We start from the raw sequence: 24,646 nt of genomic DNA on the forward strand, positions 1-24,646 counted from the left end.
ACTGCAGGTAGGGATTAGAGGCCAAATATTTTCTCTCACTTCTGAAAGACTGAATTGTTCCAGAGCAAGCTGGTTGCTTTCTTCTATCCGGGGAATATTTTATAAATCTTTTCTTTGAACAGTTCTAGTTGTTCAAAGATTGGGTGTTGTAAGTTAAGTTTCTTGAGATCACGCAACTTGTTTGGTTGTGTCTGCTGTGTGTTTAACCCCCTGCCTCCTGGGAGTGGTGCCTGGTACGCTGCCTTCACAGCAGGGCTTTCCAGGCTCCTGGGGAGCAGGTCACTGGAAACCCACAGACTTTTTTGTAAACTTCTAGTGTAATTGTATAAAACCCAGTTCCACTGACTCAGTAGACTTCCTGCACACCACTTATGGTTTGGGGAATCTTTGCTGCAGAGGGCTGTGAAGTAACCTGTCTGCACAATCATTTCCCATGGAAGGTGGATATTTATTCTTTCATCTTCTTCACATTGTTGGAAGTTTCTTGTTTGCTTTCAAGAAGTAATATTCTTTAAGGTTATTGGAATGGGTCTCATCAGTGTCTAGTAGAGGTCGGTGTGGTGGCAGAAGACATGATTATTTAAAATAGCACTTAAAATCACTGAGCTCTGTTTCAGGATGATTTCTAGCAATGGTGAGGCTTTTGCTTGTTTTTGTTTTTCAGCTGTGTGGTATTATCAATATGATAGTGGTATTTTAAATCATGTACTCCCTAACGCATTTTAATATAGCTACTTTAAAAAATCCTGTAAAGATACCGTGTTTCCCTAAACTGAAAAGGACTTGTGATAAGCACTGTGGACCAGCAGTTCAGCAAAGCTGCCTCAGAAAGTCCTTTTCCAACTTCAAGTGGTCCAATGAATTCTGGCACTGAGATGGAAAGTTGGCCTAGGCTTTTATGTTCAGCACGTGGTTGATACCCTCTGATGCTGGTGTAATCTGACTGCTGCAAGACTGATTTCACTAATTTTTAAGTGAGATTTGCATAGTCTATGTTTTTAAAAGGTATTAAAAGGCATTTTAAAGCCTTCCATGAAGTAACAAAGGCTGAGGTTCTGGAACACCCAGCAGTGGGGGAGAAAGGCTGGTCTTTTCACCGTTCTCCCCATAAAGGCAGAATCCTGCATCTGAAGCATTGCAGGGCAGCTCCTGAGGCTGCTGCCAGTAGCAAGCAGCCGTAGGACTTCCTTTTGCCTTGTAAAAGCCAGAGCTTCTTGCTTGTCCTTTCTGGAGTAGTCATGGAGGTTCTGCATTGAGGTCTGTATGAACCGTAGAGACACGGGGAAGTCAATGCTGGTGGTTGCCATCATGAGGCAACCATACATGATAAACCATAAGTTTTTAGTGTCACTGCTATTCCAAAACCGTGGTCTGTTTAACCTCAAAAGGAAACAGAATTTTTTCATAACCTGCTACAGAGACTGCTTCAGTTTCTTCTCTCTGGCTGCCAGATCCAAAAGCTAATGAGAAGCACTGTAATCTTTCAAAATGTGAGTACTTGGTATCACACGAGTCATGACTGAAACCTGTGAGGTTAGTAGCTCGCTGCTGTCAGCCTTAAACTATGGCAGAATACTGCTACCAGCTTAACTGCTGCCGTAGCGGGGTCAGTCTATGGCTTTTGCTTACCTGTGACTGGAAGCACGTTTGCTGCTGAGCTACCTATCCTGTATCTTGGAGATGCATGAAATTCTCCATGTTTTTCAGTATGAATATAACAGGCCTCATATTGTTTCAGAGGCCACATTAGCTTGACAAAATCTTTTTTTGCTTTCTCATAAACAGGAAAAAAATACAACATTTTTTGAGTTTTCTTTCCCTGTAGATTTGAATCATTGTGAACAGTAAAACAATAGAGCAATACATCTTACAGTGACACTGAGTTCATCCTACTAAACCAGCTGAATCCATCTGAAGAGCTTTCTTGAGTCCAGGCTTTTTCAATCATTTTGCTATTTTCATTCTGATTACTTAACATTGTATTTACCGATGTTGATGTTGAGGTCACTGTCCATAATGAGGAGATTTTAAAAAATCCTTTTCATAAGAGCTGGCATCCTTGGGCATAATTGCAGCTCCAGAGAATTCTGACTTTCGAATAACCACTTTGCTTTCAGGCTTTCATCTGAACTCTTTAGTGATAGACTTCGTTAATGAGTGATGAGTACACAGTAATTTGATGCACAGTAATTTGTGTATGATCCAGTAACTTATCTGTGTAAGGTGACTTGCTTCTCATCACTTTCCTAAACTGTACTGTCATGTCCCACTGTCTTTCTGGTTGCATACGCCAGTTTCTTAGACTTGATTCACTTCAGCATCCGTGATCTTTCAGAAAATAAGCAAAAGCTGTTTTGCTCAAACTTGCTAGTATCTGAAGTGTGTCTTTTCAGATGCTAACAGAACCTCCAAACTGCTGAAACCCTCTTTGAACACCCGGAGCTGTTTTGTTTCTTAGTAGTGCAGTAGCATGAATAGATAGAAAACTGTGTACAACCCTCAATGTTTAACTTGTCATCACTGTTTGTCATGTCCTACATTTCTTTTTCTAATAATACAATATCTAAACAGTTGTAAGTGTTGCATTTTAGGAGATAGAAAACAAGTGTTCTTTACTGACACTGTCTAAAGTATTGGAGGCTACAGTAATTTAGTATTTTGTAGTACTGTATTTCAGGAGTTGAAGACACTCTTTATTCATAAGGCCATTTTATGCTTTGTTGTACTACCTTCTTCATTTATATGGTTTATGTTAAATTTTGGTTGATTGTTTTGTGCCTTTATTTCAAGGATACAATTACAGCTGTTTGTTCTGGTCTAGGAACTGATGGGTGACATGACTTGGGTGGTGTTGACCCAACGTGGTTTAAGCTGTGCTGAAGACAGCAGTGTGTTCAGGAGGAAGGCCTTCCTGACCTGTGTGGACAGGTGTTTTTTCTTCATCCGGCCTTGTATAATGCTAAGAACTCTTTGGCTTGAGGCTAAGAAAAGTTTTGTTTTTTGTTGGTGTTTTTTTTTTTTTTTTTTAATTAAATCTTGGTGTAATTTGGCATTTCTTTCCTCTTAAGGACAACAGAGAAAGACATCAATACTCAGTTTTCACTGCTTGGTTCAAAAACAAATGTTGTCGTACTGCTTGCTAGCAAATCTCTTAAACAAGGTCTGTGTTTGCTTTGTGCAAAGCATTTACAGTAATTGTTGAGTTTTATTAGAAATCATAAACTTCCTTTATTCACAGCAGCTGAAAACATTTGTTACTATTATCTGTCTTCCCTATCTGAAGGCTGTGTTACAAAATGTGTGTCAATATCTGTCAGGAGAAGCAGCAGCAGCATGCATTGTGATTCAGTTTATCTTATCACTAAGTAGTATCTCTCAGAAGCTGCATCTGTTGTATCTTTTCAGTTGATTGTTTTTGCTGTGATAGCTTGTGTTTTCTCCCTGCATGCTGCTCTCGGTCGTGCGGATCGTAGAGCGGTATCTCACAGACAGCTCTAGAGTTAGCTAAGGACGGATATTTCCCAATAAAACATGATTTCAACATTTAAATTCTCTGCGAGAAAAACAGTTTGTTGGTGAAGAACCAGCTATTCCTCAACGGTTTGCTTCAATTTGTTTCTGGATATGAAGTTAGCTTGATGGCAACTTTGATACTGGGCTTTGATTGTTCCAGTTCGGTGTGTGAGCAGCAGTATTGCTGCGAGCAGGCTGGGTGCTCCCAGGGAGGAGAAGTGACCCAGAGGATGGATGGCTTCCTTCTTAGGCTTGTTCCGTGCTGTTAAACAAAAAAGAAAAAAAAAAAAAAAGGCAGCAAGCTGTGGAAATAAACTTAGCGATCTGTACTTTTTACTCTCCTTTTTGTCACTCTCTTCTTGAATTACAGCAGTTTAAACCTCTCCCTCCCTGATTCTGTTGCAGTTGGGTTCTTTTTATTTGAACTTTCTGTGCTGTAGCATTGCTGGTATTGATGCCTACCAGCATGGGCTTCTTTAATCTTCTGCAAACCTCTGTCTAGTGCAACCCAGACTTTGCTTCATAACTGATCCTGCTATCGTCCTTCTCAGGAGAGGTGAGGAAGGCACACGCTTTAGTGTGGGCACTGCATGCTGTGCGTCTGCAGCATTTAAATAGCACTCACGCCTCGGTGAGATGTGCTGTAACCCACCAGGCCTCTGATAGTCAGGGGTCAGTGTCACAGTTTATGGTCATTTGTGTCTGGTCCAGGAACAAACCTCAGGTGGGTTTCTGCTGATGCCCAAGGCAGAGGCTGTTTGTTCTGTGGGTTTCCTCGCAGAGCTGCTGCTGCAGTAACACCAGGGTAGGAACGCCTGTCGTTTGCGTCTCTTTCCTTCTGTACTGTGAACTGCAAGGAGGCAGCAACACCCAACGTGATGGGAGGATTGAGGCAGCCCAATGCTACCTTGCTTCTCACTGAGCTGGCAGCAGCTCTGGCCTCAGCTCTGGCTTTTCAGGACGTCCAGGGTCGGTGAGCATGGTGCAGCGAGTGCGCGTTCCTCTAGTCACTCCTCTGGCACGAAACAGGCAAAGGGAGAGCAGCGGGTGGAGGAGGGGCCCGAGTGACCTGTCCCCTGTCCCAATCCCCCCAAAACGCCCAGCCCCGCTCCTCCCCTGGGCACTGGGGGCTGTGGGTGCCCGGGCCAAGCGGGTGCTGCTGTCCAAGGTGCTGACGGGGCGCGGGGAGGCACCGGGTGGCCGCTGACTGGGGGCTGCCCACGGGCTTCTTCCTCTGGGGTCATGTGTGCCCGTGGGCTGGCAGCAAAGGGGGGCCAGGTTTTGACTCCGTAATGGGAAAGAGTTTGTTCAAGAATGTATATGGAGGAAAAGCACATGGCAGTAACTGTGCTGAAGTGATCAGTCAGCTTCTGGTGCAGAGCAGTGCAGGAAGGTGGTATTCTGTTGTTGGGTTCATCGAGAAGATGCTGAAGCAATTCATCTCTGAAACTCTGTTCTATGATTCACAGAGTTGTTTCACATCTCCTGTTTTAGTGGCATTTACATGTTTAAAATGGTTAACGTAGCAAAACTTAGTAGCAAAAAACTTAGTCGCAATAGTGGCTAGAAACTGGAAAATCTTACCTCTAAGATGATCCTGAGAGGGGAAAGGATTTTCCTTCCAAAGTTTTCCAAGTAAGATTTAAAAACACAACTTTGATTAAATGTTTAGTTTTCCTTTAAAAAGCAGTGGCACTGAAGAAGCCTTGAAGTAGATTGTTAATGTACATGTCTGATGTTAGAAGTATATCTATGAAAAGGTGGAATGGCAGGAAAAAAAAGCCATTTAAAGGTTCATTTTTTTTTACAAGACATGATTAAGAAATACTGAGTGTAAGGCCATTTGCAAGTTTAAGAACCAAGTTGTTTTTTATATTTGTGTTCTGTATTAACATGGACTTTCTGCTCAATCCTTAAGTGTCTATCTCTTTGAGGAATTTTACAGTTAGATGTATACCTATGCAATAGTTGCACTACAGCTTCAGTTGGATACTGCTCTGCAGGAAAAAGCGTGCCTTTTGTGTCTTGTCTATCTCGTAAACATTGCTGGATATAGAAATGTTAATACAGCTGAATAATATACATATTTTTATTTTTCTGTGTTAGCTGGAGATGCAGATGATCCTCCAAGAATTACTCAAAATCCTGTCATTAATGGGAATGTAGCAATGGCTGATGGACATAACAACACTGAAGAAGACATGGAAGATGGTATGTAAATATTTGATGAAAACATGCAGCTTGCTCACTTCTTTATTTTTAGGAGCTTAAGAACAAAATGCTCCATGTCTTGTGTGTCCTCTAAACTACAGCTCACTAGAAAATCAAAGCCTCAGTAGTTACTGCTTTTTTTCTGTTTAGGTGTTCTTATGACCTAGCTATACAGTAGGATTAGGCATCTGAGGGTTTGTTACTTGTTTTTCTTTATTCATTTAAAAATTGCAGGAAGTGATACTGTTTGTTGTTATATTTTGTGATATATTCCTTTAAACACACTGCAGCTGGTGCTTTGCTGAATTGTAATTTTGTCAGTTATGCAATCCCTTCAGGACGTTTAGAGTCCTTATCTGTCCTACGCTGTTGTCAGGTGGCAGCTGTGATCAGTTATGATCAGTCACTGCTAACTATTCGTCTGAGGAACACTTCTCCCCCCAAACTCTCATGTACTTTCATTTGTGATTTGCAAGGGAACGAGTCTGTACTACTGCCCTGTTAATGAAAGGGGAAAGCAGTTAGGTTTTTGATTTTTCTTTGGCTTGTTAAATAAAAACTAAGGTGTAAACTTTTTTTCTACTCTAAGTAGATATGTATAGCCTTACTTAAAGAAAGATAACACATTTTTAATTCACTTAAATCTGTTATATCTAGTGAAGAAAGTATGTAATACTATTTCTTATCATAAGATATTAGGAGGAGAAACTGCTCCTGTTTCGAAGAACTAAAAATTAAACTGGGGGAAAGGAGACAAAATCCGAATGGGACCTGTTCCTCTCTGATTTTCTGTCTCATGCTGTCTTGTGCGAGTTAGGAAGTCTTACGTACTCAAAGACATGCTGAAATATTTGTGGATAGTGTTTTGTGTTTTTTGTTTGAGGAAAAAAAAAAAACAAAACACAAATTGAGCGTAAAGGGCAAAAAAAGTGCTAGCTGTCATGTATTCAAGGAACCTAATAGCAGATGGAATGCTGATAGAAAATGGTAGTGTTCCATGAACAGAATACGGTTTAAATTCAAGACAGACACATCTCATGGTTGACTTGCCTCTGTAACACTGGTAAAGGTAAAGCTTCCTAAGATCAGATTATTGCAAAAAAGTAAACATGATGTCTGTTTAGCTTATGTTTTTGTTGTTGTTTTTGTTGATTGTCATTCAAGGGGCCTTTGATTTCTCAAATCAGGAATTCAAGAGTAATTAACCAAGACTAAAAGAGATTTTTTTTTGTCTTGATCAAAACCAAGATACCTGCTGTTAACAGATGTTATGCATCTTTTTTTGGGTCTTGGTACTTGGGTAGCAAGAGGAGATCAAGTGGATTGACTGGCAAGGATGGCTCTAAATTTCATGCTCTTGGTAAAAGGGTTTATAGCTAGAAAACCTGATAGCAGTGAACCAGTGTAGCCAGTAGCTAATGTTATTGGTCAGTTATTACAAAAAATTTTCCAGATGTTTGACCGCATATACTTGCACAAATTAAGCAAAAGGAAGTTAAGCTGCTGAAGCAGCTACTGAAGCCCAGGCTGCATCAAAGATGGCAAGTAATCAGCTATGCACCTCTCTTCATTCAGAACGATGTTGACTTTTTAATCAAAAAGCTACAGTAACACAGTTTGTCATCTACCAAATATTTGAGTTATCTCAGACAATCAGTGTGCTGCTGTAGGAAAAGAAGTATCTGAAAGCATTCAGCAAAAGGCTTGTGAAAGCTTCTGTGTTTGTGGCAGTACTAATGTCTTGGTGGACTTCAAGTTTGGTCAAGAGCTTTGGTCCATTCTGCTGTGGGACACCTTTCAGGGGTAAAATGTGATGATTTAGCACTACTCTGGTAGTTCTTGACTATCATGTTTGATTAAGGAGTGTCTGGATACATCTTGGTGCTATGATACTTCTACATTGACACAGATAGAAAGTAGGGTTATTGCAAAACATAATTGCAAAAACATTCCTGAAGACTTGCATCACATAAGTGAATGATGCCCTTTCCAAGCCTTGTAAACCAGATTAGTTGCTTGTTGTTGCATTACTTACACATCAGTGCAATTGCCTTGCTGTTTGTTCCTAGGCTATCCTGGTTTGCAGCATGGTATATATGCATAATGGACAGCGTGGGAGATTCACAAGATAGGAAAAATGCAGGGAGGAGACACTGGCCTCTTTAAACATGCTGCTTGCCACTGCTGTTTTTCGTAGCAGTGAGACCAATCTGAGCTGAAAAGCAATGGTTGAAGAGAATTCAGACACTGCTCAGTAAGAATATTCACAAGTGAGTTAAATGGTTTCTGCAACAGTGAAAAGCAGGATAAAATGTTGATGCTGCTTACTGGATCATAGAGACCAACTTTCTAGTGAATTTCTGAGTTCAGGAAACTTTTAAGGTGATTTTTTCCTCATGCTTAGACCACAAAAAAAAAAATATGCTGATGAAGTGGGAAATGTGCAGCTTTCATCCCTTTTGCTAGGTAGCTCACTGTTGGCATTGTAACATGTGATGGGGGCAGCAGTGGACCGCCAACTGGACTTACAGACAGAGCTTTATTCTTACAAGGGGTTTGACTGTAACCTGGTGTTGCCCTGTATGATGTCTTGGCAATTAAAAAGAACCAGCTGAAGGAGTGTGCCATGCTTTGTACAGACAAGGACTCCATGAACCAAGCCTTGTGAGGTGGAATAGCAGTTTTGCAAATATATGTATACATTTGCAAATAATAAAAAGGGGGCTCTGATCAAATTTGTTTTGGAAGTGCATCAGCATTCCAACCAGTAAATAGAATAAATTCCCTCTGAAGCTGAGGTTCAAGCAGAAGGTCCCTAGCAAAATAAACTCACAGCATTGAAATTACCCACTGAGTCTCATTTTGGTGAAGAATTACAGAGGCTAGGAGGGTTTCAGAAGCATAAGTCTTCGCTATATGCTAGTATTGCATGCTGTATTTGGATCACTATTGAAATATTCAGAGAATATCCAGTCAATTTCTCCATTAATAATTCACATTCAAAATATTTTAATGAGCCCAGTGTACTTTAAAGGTAGCAACATCTACTAAGAGAAAAATCTGCTTTTCTCAAAGGTAAAAATACTTAAACATGTACAAAGTCTTGAAACGCATCATGTTCTGTATTTGGATCTCTGATTTGAAGGATCTTTGTTATATCACAATGTTAAGCGTGACATTCATCTCACTGGTGACCAAACCTTTTCCACCTACCAAACACAATCCATTGCATGGAATTTCAGCAGGCATTGTTAGCTGGGTCTGTTCTTTTTGTCTTGTGTTTAAGTTCATGTGTCATATTTGTATTTCAATAATTTATGAAAGCCTTACTTGCTAGTCACTAAGAAATTATCCTGCTGCCAGTTGCAGCCTTTTATTAGAAGTTGTTGGATATGTTTGTGGTGTTGAATAAAGGTTTTGCTTATGTGCTCAGTATATTAATCAGACTTAGCATTTAAAAATTTCTTTTAAATACAATTCTTGTTTTTAATCAATTGCACTTGTTAAAAATGCAGACTTTCTAGAAGGAAAATAAGGTTGTTTTTAGGGATTGTTTGTATTCATAAAGAAACTCCTATTTTAGGGTTGACCTTTGCTGCAAGGTTGAATTTCTGTGGAGTGGTTTCTGGTGATTGTTCAAATATTCTACCGAGAAGAGTGCCCTTCCCTGGTGAGGTCTCACACACAGGCTTTCCTGAAAAGAAATCAAGAAATACAGGCAAACTTGCTCTGAAGCATCTGCAGATGCTGCGTGGGCTGCCTTTTTTTTTTTTAGCAGATAACGTGGCAGCACTGCTGCATCCTTGTACTGAAGTGCTCTGAAAGCTGCATTAAGGGAGGCAGAAAGCAAACTTGGTCTGCTCGGTTTTCGGACGCCTAAATCAAGTCCAGAAGGACTGATCTTGGTAGTGAACAGGAAGGCGTTCTCAAGCTGTTCTGAGAAACATGATGCAAGACTGATTCTTAAATTGTTAACTCTTTGAAGGATTTTCTTTGTGTCTGCAAAGAAGCTTGTAAGCGTGGAGCTGTTTTGCTCGTAGAACAGCAGCTGCCTGAATTCTCTCAACAAGCAGTGAGTAAAATGGGTAGGAAACAGGTGCAAAGTAGGTGATAAACTACTGGTTAGCTATACTTGCATGTAGGGAAAAGGAGGAGAAGGCAATCCTTTGGACTCTTCTGTTGTTGAGGAAGCTGAGAGCACTGAGTATTACCAAGACTATTACAGGTGTGGAGGGGAGAGGAAGCAGATCGGTTGGCTGGTTTCTGTTGTAGTGCTGCTACTTTTGAGATCTAATTAGGAAAGCTTAGGGATAATAAGACCAACTGTTGTTGCCAAGATCAAACTCAGCAGTAGAATAACTGCTTGGAAAGAAAACCATTTTGCAAGGGCGAAGAATGAAACCTGTCAAAGCTTCTGCACAGTTAGGGACAAAATTGGTAATTTTCTTTGTGAAGTGTATAATCTTTACACTGTTGCATGTTGTAATCAAAAGAGTTTAGTTTTTTAAACAAGGTAGCAACCAGGACTTGCCTGCTTTAAAAAAAAAAAAAAAAAAAAAAAAGCACCATTCAACACAATCTTTGGTGTTACACAAAGCATTCCAAGTGAAAGACTGCTTTGCAAGTACCAAAATGCAACCTTTGCTGTATACTGTGCACCTTGTCACTAATTTCATGGTCCAGTTTCTGGTTCCTTGTACCTCAGTGCTTTTGGCTTCGGGTGTCACTGCATGTGGCACATCTGCTCCAGTTCTGCACCCCTGTGGGTGACGTGGGAATAACGTTGGGACCCCGCATGCCGTGTGCCACCCCCTGTGCTGCTCGTACTTCCCCACACCCAGAAGCAAATCTTGCCATGTTCTGCAGATGTTAAGTTGGAGCCATGAAAGTAAAAGGAGGGGAGTGTCACGTGCACGCACTGTACGTGTTCCTTGCCTTGTGAAAATGTTGAGAGAAGTTGCAAGTTTTTTCTCCCTATATGCAATATGAGGCATGTCACAACAAAAAAGAGCCCAGTCTTGTGCCTTCCTGAAGCTGTCGCAGTCTCCAGCACCCTGTTACAGCTTTGTACAACAGAAGTGGAACAGATTGTGGTATATGAAGAAGCAGGGATGTGGGAAGAAGGCAAAATTAGTTCGTGTGTCAAAATAAGCAACATTAAAAACTGTCTGATTTAACTTTTAGACCGCTAAAAATCTCTAAAACTAGCGTACAACAAAGAGCAACAGGACCCTAGTCTTGAAAAAATTCTTCATTTATCTGATAGGAAATTCAAAGAAAAGTATGAGGTTGATCTGTTTTAGAAAAAATACTCTTGCAAGCAGAAACCAGCTAAGTGGTGACTTGGTATCGACAGGCCAGTAGAACAGATTGTGAAAATCCTTCAAATGTCTTGGTTCATGCCAACAACTGACTTGAACTGATCTGTGAAGACACTGCAGAACAAGGGGAGGTAGTGGGATGTGATTTTTCTTGTAACGCATTCAATATTTCTGTCTTACTGTACCTACAGCTTTAGAAGAAACTCAAGTGGTAGCAAATTCTAGTAATAAAATGATGTAAGAAGAAACAGTAGAGAAGGAACGTGTCTTTCAGTGTTGTTTTCCTGAATGCTGTTGCAATGTGTTTTTCAAAATAAGAAAATTGAAACTTCAGTTGCTAAAGAGTTAAATGACACTGGATTTTGGACTTTTGGTTGCTTTCAGAATCTCACTACAGAATACACACCCATGTTGCAGGATTTTTGAAAATTATTTTGAAGGGCAAACCATCAGATCTTTCAAATGCTCTCTGCATGTATTTGTGTACTTTACAGATACAAGTTGGCGATCAGAAGCAACATTTCAGTTTACAGTCGAACGCTTCAACAGATTGAGCGAGTCAGTTCTCAGTCCTCCCTGCTTTGTACGGAATTTGCCATGGAAGATCATGGTTATGCCACGACTCTACCCGGACAGACCACACCAAAAAAGTGTAGGATTCTTCCTACAGTGCAATGCTGAATCCGACTCCACGTAAGACACTTTTAATTATTTTACAAGTCTTCATTTGATACTACTTAATCTGTATTGCAAGAAATGAAGACATCTGTGGAAAAAGAAATATCTACCAATCTTTCTTTGAGAGGAAAGAATGCTTGTCAGATTTTGAGTTGTGTCCTGTCCCGCCCCCCCTTCAAAAATCAAAAAAAAAAAAAAAAAAAAAAAAGTGGCATATAAGTCTTTAGGCAAGTTTGTGGTAGAATTTATATATATATCTGTTTGATTGCTGGAGGGAAGTCTTTGACAGTTGTCTTAGCATGTGAGAAGTCCTGAGTTTACTTCAAATTGAAGAGCTTCTGGAGTTTCAGTAGCCTTGCTGAGCTATAAATCCTGCCTGTAAATAGCATGAGCAGGTAATTCTTAGCAGCTGAGGCAGAACAGTGCATTGAGGTATCTCCTAAACAGAGTTCATTTCTCATTGGCCAATATGAGGACATGGACATGTTCTCAGATTCCTTTATGCCAAAAAAAATTGGCTATCTTTTACCCCTTTGGCAAATAATGCAGGAAATTAGGAAGGTAAATACAAATTTCTAGGCATTTACTGCACCTTATCCAGCTAGAGAGCAGATGTCTCAAAGGTATCTTTTCCAGTAAGGTAACTTTATTCTTGCATGAAATCTTGCACAGTTTGCAGCTCAGTGCATAACAGCAGTTGTTTTTTCACATTGTTTTTGTAACCTAAAAGGTGAATGCTCATCTCACACACGTTTAATCACAGGGAAAGAATAATGTGATCTTTAAAAGTATATCAAACAAGGCACAGCTGATGGAGCACTCATGCCACTGTATGAGACAGTGACAAGGCATTGTTTGAACTGTTCAGTCTGATCATTTTGCATAAGCGAGATGAATTTAAACAGGACTGGTCACAATGAAATGCTGCTGAAGACAGATTAAGAGGATAGGGGAATTTATCTGGTGGGAGGGAACGCAGAAGAATCTCCTCTTTTCCTTAGACGCTGAGTTACCACACTCTGGAGACACCAAGACCACCTTCAGTTGGCTTACCCATCTGTGCTGAAGTAGGTTAGAAATAGCTTATCTTGAGATCAGTTAGCTTCTTAAACTACTGTTACCTGTGCTTGCCCAGCAGTACTTTATTAGTAATGTTGTTGCCTTAAGAGAACCTCTGTTGCAGCTTCAGGTTCATAATGCACCCTCAGAAGGCCCCAGGGATTCATGCCCTTGAAAATAATTAACCAAATCTTAACATCTAATAAGAAAAAATAAAAATGTGAAGGTAAGGTACCAAAAAAAAAAAACCAACCAACTAACAAAATGTTTTAATGACTATAAAAAGCTGGTTTTGAATGAGTTTCAAATGTTTCTTCTGTGTTTATAGGTCGTGGTCTTGTCACGCGCAAGCAGTTCTCAAGATAATAAACTACAAAGATGATGAAAAATCATTCAGCCGTCGTATTAGTCACTTGTTCTTTCATAAGGAAAATGACTGGGGCTTTTCCAACTTCATGGCCTGGAGTGTAAGTATTTGGACGTACATTAATCTATTACATTATAGATACAATATTGAACTTGCACTCCTGGATCCTGAGATACCTATAGATTTTTTTTAAGCTGTTTTTTAATCATTGCTGAAAATTTATTTTCAGTTTCGTATGAATTCCTGTACTTAGTTATTATAGGTCGATTTTACTTTCAGTATGACATAAACATTCCTTCACTGTTGTTTTCTGTGTATCTGAATGCCTATCGGGGGGGAGGGGGAAGTGGCATCATCATTCTGAAGCAATGCAGACTTTCTTCTGTTTCCATGAGTTATTTGTATATGTATATAAGATACTTTAATGCACTAATAATACTGCTAAGGCTTATCTTAAGTTGAGACAGCTTTTTAAGCCTTTTCAAAGGCTGGCCCTCTAATCTTTCATCTGGCTGGAATAATGTTCTTCAAGTAGAAGCCCAACTTCTGATTACCGATTCTTATTATCTACAGGAAATTGAAATAGTACTGTAAAACCTTAAAAGCCAGGAACAAGTTTCCTGTATTGAGACATTAAAAAAGAACTAAGTGTATTAAGCTGAAAAACAGCTTTGCCAATGTTCTTCTTTTTTCCCTTCGGTTTGTTATTACTGGTAGGTTAGGCTTGGAAATTAAGCAATGTCTAACTGGATGCTTCACAACAGTCATCTTGTAATATAGAGAAGTTCTGTAGTTCTCATATTCCTGTGTCGTTCTGGTTTTACAGGAAGTTACTGATCCTGAAAAAGGCTTTATAGAAGAGGACAAAGTTACTTTCGAAGTCTACGTTCAAGCAGATGCTCCACATGGAGTGGCGTAAGTATCTTTGTTCAAAAATAATTCTTAATTTTAATATTTTTACATCATTGAGGTTTTCAAGTACTTTGTTATTAATAGTTGTAGCTTATTAGACATTTACTTTGTCACGTTTACTTGATTATTTCTCACAAGCAGTATTTTTCGTCGGTCATACACATTTTTGTCAAGGTTAAACTTCAATTTATATTACAGTGTTGTAGAACTTTTACTTCTGTACAAATTAATTTGTGATTTAATGTGTCTGCTAATGTAGCCTCTATATTTCTGATACAACTGATAAGAATTTCAGATACAGTCAGGTGACTCTTCTATCTATCTTCCCTTGGTTTACAGTTTTAAAACTGCTTTGTCTGAGTCATTCTGCTTCACGTCACTTCTAAACAAATTCATTCTACTTGAATGCAGACTTGCTTTTAAAAGGATAGCTTTGGATTTCAGTACACTTTCATAATAAATATCTTTTCTACCATATAGAGCATCTTGACAAAGAAAATCTAGCATCAAAACATTTAATTTCAAAGATATACTGGCAGGCAATAGGAAAGCGTATGTAGTCTGTTTTTTTGAACCTTAAGTGATAGTGAAGAGTAGCTGATACATACCAGCAGTGCTACCTTAGAAGAAGTGCTCTTTACAGTTAATAAAATTCTTTTTTTTTTTTTTTAACTGCTGTTTTCCAGGTGGGATTCAAAGAAGCACACGGGATATGTTGGCTTGAAGAACCAGGGAGCAACTTGTTACATGAACAGTTTGTTACAGACTTTATTTTTCACAAATCAACTACGAAAGGTAATTAGTATGTGGAAAAAATGACATTGCTAATTGAAATATCCAGAACATTTATATTTAAATGCTTCAGAATGCATCTCTATTCCTTTTGCCTCCTTTATCCTATTATGGAAGTGGTGACATGCTGGTGCACGTCTTGCTTCCTGCACTTCAACACCAAGTTTCCTTTTCGAGTTTGAGTGTAGTTCTTGTTTTTTTTGTGAATGTAGTCAGAATACCTGGTAGAAAAACCTGAGTGAAGGGGTGTTTCCTAGACTTTCTTATGTGCGAACGTTGCTTTGAACTGCTGAAGGGAAAACGAAGACTGATTCTACTTCTTGCAGATGGGAGGAAAGTAATTTTCCTTTCTTTAAATAGTTAAACTAGAAAACTTACTTATGACTTCTCAGCCCATAAACAACATAAAAAGATAAATAAGTGTGTCCTGTGAGGTTCATTTGTTCTGTCTTTTAATTTATATTGTATAGCTGAATTTTCTACTGTTGTGGTTTGAATCTTTGTAGTGATGGGAAAGGATTATAATTTCAGCAATTTAAACAGCTTTTATATTTGCTTCATTCATATGTTTTCTTATTTACTGCAGATGGTACTTCTTTGCTGGAAGGAGTAAAATTTTTGACTATGCGTTTAATAAATATTTCACTGAAACAGGATGAAATGCACAAGATAATGTGTAATTTCAAAACAGTGCAGTAGCCTTAATGGGGTAAAAAATATAAATTACTTTATTGAAGTGTAGCTAGTTAGAAGATCATACTACTTGGTACCATTTAGTTTATTGGAGTGTCCTATTGATCCTACTTTATCCTTCTACTGTTACTAGTTACTATTATTCTTTACAAATAATAATAATAAACACTTCACTCTCAACTATTTTTGAAGTTTATTTTGCCGTTCTTAGTGTTCTGTTGTATTTTGTTCTTGTAGTTTTACCTAAGTTTTTTGTGTTCTTGCCTTTTGCACTTGTTGTATCTCTTAGTGAAAATGAAGAATTCTGACTTCTTTTTTGTGTGTGCTAGGTTGTTCCATTAAGCTTTCTCTTCTCCAGTACCTATTTCTCCTATACCTATTCTTCACTGTGATACAAATAATAATAAGACAGTGGCATGTAAGAGCCCCAGTTGGGGTTATTTTTTCTCTTTTACAGTGTGCTGCTTACTCTTCAGAGTTGCAAAAAAATGGCATGTTGAGCTTCAGTAGACTGTAACTGAGGTTTTACCAGTGCTATGCACAAGAAATAAGTACTTGACTTGTTTTATGTCGTGCACCTGTTTCTTCTTTTTTTTTTTTTTTTTAATAAGAGGTGTAACTTACCCATTCAGCTTATCATTTGTTATAATGCCTGATTTTTGCTCAGCATTCGTAATGTTTGTGCATTTTATTTTTTTTTGGACAACCTCATATTTCTTGAAAGAAAAACGTGTTTTTATAATGGCTACATCTAATCCAATTGAGTATTTCCTTTCTAGAATGTCTTGCAGCCAGTAAATCAGTATGTACCACAAAGAAAACTTGCTCTGTGACGAAACGCTTTTTGTGATACAGTTTTGTTTCAATTGAACTAGTCTTTTCAGGCATTCCCCTGCACTTCTTCCCCAGGCTGTAAGATAAATACCAGCTGTTAGGGATTGTTAATATCTGGATAGCAACCATATGAGAGAGCTTAATTTACTAGCTGGTAACTGCAGATACCTTAATGGAGATGGTACTGGATGCCTAATTCTCTGCTTATTCTTCAGATTTTCAGAGTCCCCCAAACCAAAAGAACCAATAGTGGTTGTTTTAGGCAGTTTTTGGTACTCACTTGCTGTCACTACAGATAAAGAAGAATCACTACCTATCTGGTCTGGGGAAAAAAAAAAAAAATAAAATAAATATGTTGTAGAAATTCATGTTTCACTTTGAACAAATTTGTTCCTTTAAAAACAGCTAATTATCACCAATTCCATTATTTCTGTTAATCCTTTATACTTATGAGAAATAATTATTTTTATTGCTGTTATTCAGAGGTTTGTTAACAGAGAAAATGTTGTTAGGAATAGATCTGGGAAAGCACGAACAATATCAAGTGCAAGCGTATATTTATGGGAAGTCAAACCCTCTGATGAAGCGTGGGAGAGGATGAATGCAGACATCTTTCCTTCTTTGCTCTGTTTCCAAACAGCAGTTGGAGGGTTCCTTGGTACTTGAAACGAAACTTCCTTTTGTTAGCAGCCAGGTGGCTTCTGTGGTAGGGAAGAAAGCAGGAATAAAGGGAATAAATCTTTGTGACGGGTAATGCGCACCTAAGTCCAGTTTACTCTAACAAGGGACAGTGGGGAGTCCAGATTTGGTCTCAGACCACTTCATGTTGTTTCCTGTGCCTGTCATCAGTGCCCCCAGCCAGTCAGTCAGTGTTGCTTCAGCCAGTCAGTTTTAAAATTCTTTGCTGGTTCTCTTGGAAAAATACCCTACAGGTTGTGAGCATGTTGCAGAACATTTACATAACAATGCTAAAATCTCAAGTATAGGTGCAATACATTTCTCCCCGATCTACTCTCGTTAATTTAGCTAATGATTTAGCTAATATATCTTACCATACCTTCAAATGTCATGCACAGTGCTTTCTTCCCTTCTTTAGGTCACTGTCTTTGACTCTAAGCACTGTCTTCAAGCTTGTCTGTAGCATTCTTTTACGACATAAAAATCTAAAATTTTCCTTGTATCCCAGTCTGTTGCTTTTAGCCATTGCCTCTACATGTTCCTGTCATTCTTGTGTGTTCATTTCCTGAGGGAACTTCTCAGGTGTTAAAGATGCTGCTTTTTTCTAATGGATCAAAATGCTTGACTCCTTGATCTTGAGATCAAGTTCTCAAAGTTTGTGAGGGCTAAACGTGAAAATAAAGGTTTGTAAAGGATTGTGGTTTGTTTTAGCTTGAAGAAACACTTAAGCTTTTTGAGATGTGTTCTTCAGTTGTGCTTATATGCACATACAGAAGGAAAAAACAAAGGCAGGCTGTATGTTAGATGTCAGTCTGTAGTAAAATATTAGAACTTCAGAAGAAATAAAACTGGTGTTTTTATCCAATTGCATCTGGAATGTAGTCATTATAAATAAATTTTAAATAATTGATTTAATATTATTTGAGAGATACAGGAAAGGATTTAGTCATCCAGATGGTACAAGAGGAAACCAAATAAGAACTAAATGCAAAGGACCTGATTTTGTTTAATCATCACACTATTCTGAACTCCCATTTATCTCATTTTGGAAGGAGATAGCTATAGTGACAACCACTAGGTTGACTTTTAGCCTGTTATAGTATCACCTTGGGTTTGTCACAAAGAATGTTCATGACAATAGCATTCAAATACTTATTATTGACAAATATATACAGAAAGTATTTTAAGAACATGTATCTGCACTAGTTACATTTGATTTTTTTCCTTATGTGATTCTCAAATCCTGTTTGCCTAAACATAGCAAGTAACTTCTTAAATTTTTGCTTTTTATGAGTGGTTGTTTACAAGTTATAAAAAACAATTAATACAGGCTGATTAGATTTGAAAGATGGATTTGAAACTTGGTCACTCAGGTATTTCCTGTTTCTTCTTTGGGCCAGTGACAACCAGCTTATAAAAGGGTTCATAAGCTGGGGTTGGGGAGAGGTTAAGTTAATTCTGCAAGATTCTGACAGTGCTTCACAATCAGGGTGGTCAAACTTGATGTTAGCATGTGTGGAGAGCTTGTGGGTCTCCGTTCCTGGAGATGTGTGGAACTCAACTGGGAAGGGGCCTGAGCGTGTTTGCCCTTCTAGGTCTGTAGACATTGCTCTTGACAATGTAGTTCACAACTAACTACAAATGTAAATTTAAATGCTACTAGTGTTCAGTCATGATTTTGCTTTATATTATCTCAGTTTACTGCTAAATTTTGAAAGTAAAATATAAAATTCAAAAATAAATAAAATGACGTGAATTATCACATTGCTTTACTGTTGCATAATTAACTTTTTTTTAAAAATCCAAATGTCAGGGGTTTGCTTTCCTTGCCAAACTAATCAGTATTTCAGTAAAGAGTTACGAAGGAACTTCAGTTTGTTTTATTTCATCTTACTACTGTGGTTGGTCTGCTGATAGTCTCATAGAGTTCTCATCCTTCAAGTGTTTGTTTCTGCATGTTTGAAAACTCATATTGTGGACGTTCAGAAATTTTTAAATATTAACTGGCCAGTCAATATCTTAACATATTTTATAGCCTTTTTTTGGCATTTTTTGTTTGACGTTGAGTTGTATTTTTCTGTCAGCCGTGTCTGTATCTAATGTCTGTCTTGTAGCTCCCATTACCTCTGCACTGAGCATTTGTGTTAACAACGAATGTGTTTACCCCAGCAGTTGAGCAACACGCTGGAAGTCCCAACCTCGTTCTGTACACAGGGAACATAAGGCGCAGGGTGGATGTGCTGAACACATCTGAAATCTAGGCTGACAGAAATGGAGTGAGAGGAGCTGAGGTCCAGTTCAGTGCTTCGTGCACAAAGCTGTACGCTTCTCTTGTTTCACAGGCAAAAACTCAGCTGGCAATATTCCTGTTTCTTAACAGGATGTTTCTCTTATACTACTTAATATCAGAGTCTATTATTTCAAGTGTTATCTCCTTTCGAAGTTGCCTCTATTTTCTTTTTACAGTCACAATTTTTAAATGAGCATTTCTCAGTCAATACCTTTTCTTTGCTGTTACTTTTCCCTAGATATATTGGTGTACAATTTCTTCAATGAATCTCGTTTCACTGCCAGTTCAAACTTTCTGAAGGCCTGTTGGTCTAGTTGTGTAACTTTTGCTTGCAATCCTTCCTGGTTTGGTAGAATCAGTGAATTGAATTGTTGAGCTTTTACTTCAGTTGCTACCACTGGTGATGTTAAGTAGGAAGGAATGTATCAGAGAATCTGAGTGTCCTTTGGCATCCTTCTCTTGCACGTAGACCCTTTCTGTGTTCCTGATTGATGCTGTTTGTACTTCCATGTGTTGTTTTCCCCCAATGGAGATGGCAGTATTCACACAGAACCAAGCTAAAGCACAAAAGCAATACTATTTTTAAAATCCTATAGTGTTGTTCGGTGTATCTGGTCCTACTGTGATGATTGCATAGGCATACAAAGCGTGATAAGTTGTTCATGTGTTTTGAATGCTTCGGTGTATTTACTTTTCTAGGGTGGAGTTTAACTATTTAGATAACGTTCCCGTGAATGGAGTCTGTTCTGATCCCTTTAACCACTGTGCTCTAAGAAGAGTGATTCGAGACAATTAATATTTTTACACTACAGTAAAAGATTTTTTTTCAGACTCTTTTGGAGTGATTAAATGGAGTTATATGAAGTAAGTCACTGAAGAGGAAAGGATGTATTCAACAATATGAGCAATGAACTTTTCCATAGATACTAATTGAACTGAATACTTTTTCAGGCAGTGTACATGATGCCCACTGAAGGAGATGATTCATCCAAAAGTGTTCCTCTAGCATTGCAAAGAGTGTTTTATGAGCTGCAACATAGTGACAAACCAGTTGGAACTAAAAAGTTAACAAAATCTTTTGGGTAAGTTTCAGAAATTTCAATTATTTTTTGTTTTCATATAACATTTATTTAAAAAAGCTTTATTTAAACTAGACTTTTTAGAGAGGTGCAGAGAAATATTAATACAGTATGTTAACTGCTAGTTTTTCAGTTTAGTTGGATAGGTTTTTAGTAATAATTGTTCCTAAAGCTAGATGATCCAAAAGTCAGATTGGTGGGAGGTACACAGTCATCAAACAAATCAGTAGTGGGATTGGGGTTCGTGTTACCTGAAAGTTGTGACATGTTTATCTAAGTAGGATTGAGAACAAAACACATCGCTGAAATATTGAGGTTTGTGTATTGTTAGTGTCTGAGTTGTTTCTGTTTTTAAATCTAGGGAAATAACAGTAACTTGCATTTCCAGATTGTTAGTTCAGCACTGATGACTGTTATAATGCTTTGTTATTATACGTCAAAGATGCATGTCTTTTTGCCTGTCCACAGTTTAGAAACGCTTATCCCATATTCTGTTTCGTGATTTAAAGCTTAAAAGGAATACCCGTGGTGTGAAGTAAAGGTGTCAGAGCGCACACAAAAAATATTTCTTCGCATTTTCTTTACTCTTGCACTCTCTTTTCCTTCATAATGCATCTTTTTCCCCAGTATCCAGTTCGTTGCCCAGTATTTCTTTGGTCTGGTACCAATTCTTGTGAGACAGTGTTACGAGGTATAATTTTAAATCTAGAATGTACAGATATGTGGAAGACAGAATTACACAATATAGCTGTGTTGAGGATATTTTTGTTGTTGTGTGTTTTTTACACTAGTTTGATATTTTGGTTGAGCAGAAGTTGGGAGAAGATGAAGATTAGCATAACCTCTACAAGCTTTCTCTTTGCACATCCTATGAATTTGGAGGGTTTTTAGCTAAAAATTATTCTAAAAGATTATTGTTTGCATTATTTTGCTACACGTGTATTTATAAACTAATCCTTTGTAATAGTATTGAAAGGAGTTTTTGTTTGAAAACAAGTTAGAAAATTAAATTATATGATCTTACATGATCACATAGCTGTCCTAGTGGTGAGCATGACAGTCACGTTTCTGAGGTCTCTGATCCTGCAGCTTCTGCTAAAACTTGTAGAAGAGGTCTGTCCTGATAAAATTCTCGTAACCTTACAGCTATTCTCCTTTTCTTTTCACGTTTTGAGGTGATTTTAAAATGAAATTGGTAACTTCAGTGCTATATCTTTATCTGGTGGTATCTTCTTCCAACTGGTACATTGTATGCTTAGTTTATCAGCACTCCTGCTGTCCTATAAAGATTTGCTGATATCATAAATACTTCATCTTGAGTTAGTATCTTAACTGTGTCATCCTCAGGTGCATGAGGAGATCTTTCCTGAGCATGTTGCGCATGCTTAATTTTGTATCTGAGAGTAAGCTTCTGAAAACGTGCTCATGCCTGCCTTTGTTCTTGGGAAGGAACTTCTGAATGTGGTTGAAGATTTGCTCTTCTTCCTCCTTTAAGTCAGAGAGGGAGGGTTCTGACCTTGTGAGACCTAGCTATATGCTGTGTATATTTATTGGGTATTATGAGTTTCTGTAGAATCTAAATAAGTTTGGATTTTTTCAGCAGAAAGTGATGCTGTCTGCAGGAGCTCCTTTTTAAAAGTCCTAATATTAGTATGTAACCTTTTCTTTGATTTTTGTCCTTCAAGCTGGCAAGCATTTAAGGCTTGGAGATTCAGGAGGCTATTTTCCATTCTTAATTACCCAATGGGTTACTTCATTGATCTTGTTCCAGTGGGGACCCCCACACAGTTGTTTTGGCATGCTTTTGGGAGCAGCATGCTGCAATGTGACAATGCAGATGAGTCACTGAGAAGAGAGTGGGAGGGGAAAATAAAGTTAGTATTGCTCCTGATCAGCCCTGTGCTTCTGGCTTCAAGAACCGGGGTTGAACCTTTGGCTCACACAGGAGCTGAAGCCTACAGTAAATATAGTCTTTTTTATATAGTGGGAGTGATGGCTGTTGCAAAAGGAATTGTCAGAGACTTGAACTCAAGGATGCTTTTTAAATATAAAGAGTTTTGAGGACCAAGTATTTCACAGTGAAACTAAGAACAGCTCCTTTATGCTTTTTCCCTTTTATTTAAGGTAGTAGCACTGAACATCTTTGCTGCGGTGTACCATTTCGGGTACTGTGGAGGCATTTTGACTATGTTGCACTTGTTCCTCCGTTCACACAACTGCTTGCAAATGTACATACAGTACAGGTGGTGTTCAGGCAGCTGGCTACATCCTTGGAGTTACTGTGAATCCAAGAATAACTGTTCAGATGAGTACGAAGGAGCCAGGATAAGTCCATTTGCTTCCTCTGATGTGCACAAATAAGCCCTGAGCACTGCTTAGCTGCACCTGAAGGGCACTCTGTACAGAGGCAGCTGGAAGTGTGTTGTGGGAACTTTTCTGACAGAAGTGAGTTGGTCCAAGGCCTCCTCTTGAGTTTTTGACGTGAACTGCAAAAAGTTTTTAGATTAGAAGAATTCTGTTACCAACTGCCTGACCCTAGCCTCTTCCAGTGGCATGGGCTGCTTTCCTGTTACCAGGACCACAGAAAGAAAAGGCAGGTGTGTGCAAAGCAGCTGCCAAAATGTCCCACAGGTTCACTGCCCCTTCCTCCTCTCAGCTGGGCTTACTGAAAGGAAAAATGGCTTTAGAAGCAGGCTGTAGGCCAAGTAAATGCTGTAGAACTAAAAAGCATGCTCACCAGGCAGTACTAAATCTTAGTCTATACATCTTGCTATATATTAAATTCCTGGTATGAGAAGAAATCATGAAAATTACTTTTGAGCTATAAATTTTCTTTATGGTATAGTAATTTTTCTATTGATTTGCCTTACAAAGGTGGGAAACTTTAGACAGCTTCATGCAACATGATGTCCAGGAATTATGTCGAGTGGTATGTTTTTGCTATTTCTTACTCATGTATCATAGAATTGTCTCTTGATATTGTGTGTATATAATACAATACAGTAACATTCCTAGTAATAGTGACACTTAACTGATTAAATTAAGTCTACATGCCTTGGTTTATTTCTCTCTTTTAAGAATGGGATTAATTGTGACCTTTTGAGGGTGAGGAGTTCGTGCAGGATAGGGAAGGTAGAAAATAAATAGAACACACCTATTCTAGTGATCCTTATATTGCTGTAGAGAGGAATGCAACTTTGAATATGCAGGTGCATCACTTAATTTGTGAGGTTTTCAAAACCCAAAAGACGGTAGCTGGGGTAGCCCTCAAAACATTTTCTAGGGGAAAGAAGAGAATTTGGAGGACTAAAAAAGGAGATGCCAGTATGAATAGACTAAAACTTCATTTTTATGCAAATGAATTAGTTTAATCAATATAGTAATCATTTTTATGTGATGACTGAATTTAGCAACTGTGCATGTTTATCCTATGTTAAAACTAATCTTTCTTTCAGCTGCTTGATAACGTGGAAAATAAAATGAAAGGCACGTGTGTAGAAGGCACTATTCCTAAATTGTTCAGAGGGAAGATGGTGGTATGTATTTAATCTGTTAGTACTTTTTAAAATTAACTCTGTTATTTGCGTACATTGAAATTCTATGGTGTTTGTTTTTGTTTACAGTCTTATATCCAATGTAAACATGTAGACTACCGATCTGAACGAATAGAAGATTATTATGACATCCAACTAAGTATAAAGGGAAAGAAAAATAGTAAGTGATGCGTTGTGATATGCACCAAACAGACACTTCAACATGTTGGGCTGTTTGTTTTGTTCTGTTTTGTTGTTACCAGATGGGTTTAATACCTGTTTGTTTAGTGCCTGCTGATTTCAAATGGGTTGGATGGTGCTCAGCACTTTGAAAGATCCTTGTTTTAATTTCAGAGGAATGGGTCTTACTTTTTGACAGCTCGTTGAAAACATTTTCTGTAGAAAATGTCTTTGCTTATGTTACCCTTTTTCCCTTTCTCCCTTTTCACTTCACTGTTCCTTCCCGCCTAATTCTCTGAGATATTTTCATGAAACTCTTTGAATTTAGAGGTTTTACTAGTGTCATGGAAGTGCATCAGTGACATGTTAATAACAGTAGCGTTATCGCTGTAGGTTATAATTTATATATGGAGATGAACTTGTGGGTAATAGGTTCATAGTTAGGCCTGACCATAGCAATAAGGGAAAAAAAAAAGAATAAACTAATCAGAATAGTGTAACATTGA

At 38.3% G+C, this 24,646-nt stretch overlaps 1 protein-coding gene across 2 annotated transcripts in view; it reads left to right on the forward strand.

Moving 5' to 3' along the window:
• USP7 (ubiquitin specific peptidase 7) overlaps positions 1-24,646 on the forward strand; it is a 72,320-nt gene that overhangs the window by 25,849 nt on the left and 21,825 nt on the right. The window contains exons 1-10 of one of the 2 annotated variants that reach the window (XM_072024134.1): positions 1,143-1,257; positions 5,620-5,724; positions 11,540-11,738; positions 13,111-13,249; positions 13,976-14,064; positions 14,748-14,856; positions 20,300-20,430; positions 23,302-23,356; positions 23,883-23,963; positions 24,051-24,141. In XM_072024134.1, coding sequence (XP_071880235.1) covers positions 5,682-5,724; positions 11,540-11,738; positions 13,111-13,249; positions 13,976-14,064; positions 14,748-14,856; positions 20,300-20,430; positions 23,302-23,356; positions 23,883-23,963; positions 24,051-24,141 — 937 coding nt within the window. In that variant the 5' untranslated portion in view covers positions 1,143-1,257; positions 5,620-5,681. Of the gene's footprint in view, positions 1-1,142; positions 1,258-5,619; positions 5,725-11,539; positions 11,739-13,110; positions 13,250-13,975; positions 14,065-14,747; positions 14,857-20,299; positions 20,431-23,301; positions 23,357-23,882; positions 23,964-24,050; positions 24,142-24,646 lie in introns of those variants that run through there. The other variant, XM_038187080.2, reaches the window with a different exon arrangement.

Source organism: Anas platyrhynchos, chromosome 15, assembly GCF_047663525.1.
Source record: "Anas platyrhynchos isolate ZD024472 breed Pekin duck chromosome 15, IASCAAS_PekinDuck_T2T, whole genome shotgun sequence".
Taxonomy (NCBI): domain Eukaryota; kingdom Metazoa; phylum Chordata; class Aves; order Anseriformes; family Anatidae; genus Anas; species Anas platyrhynchos.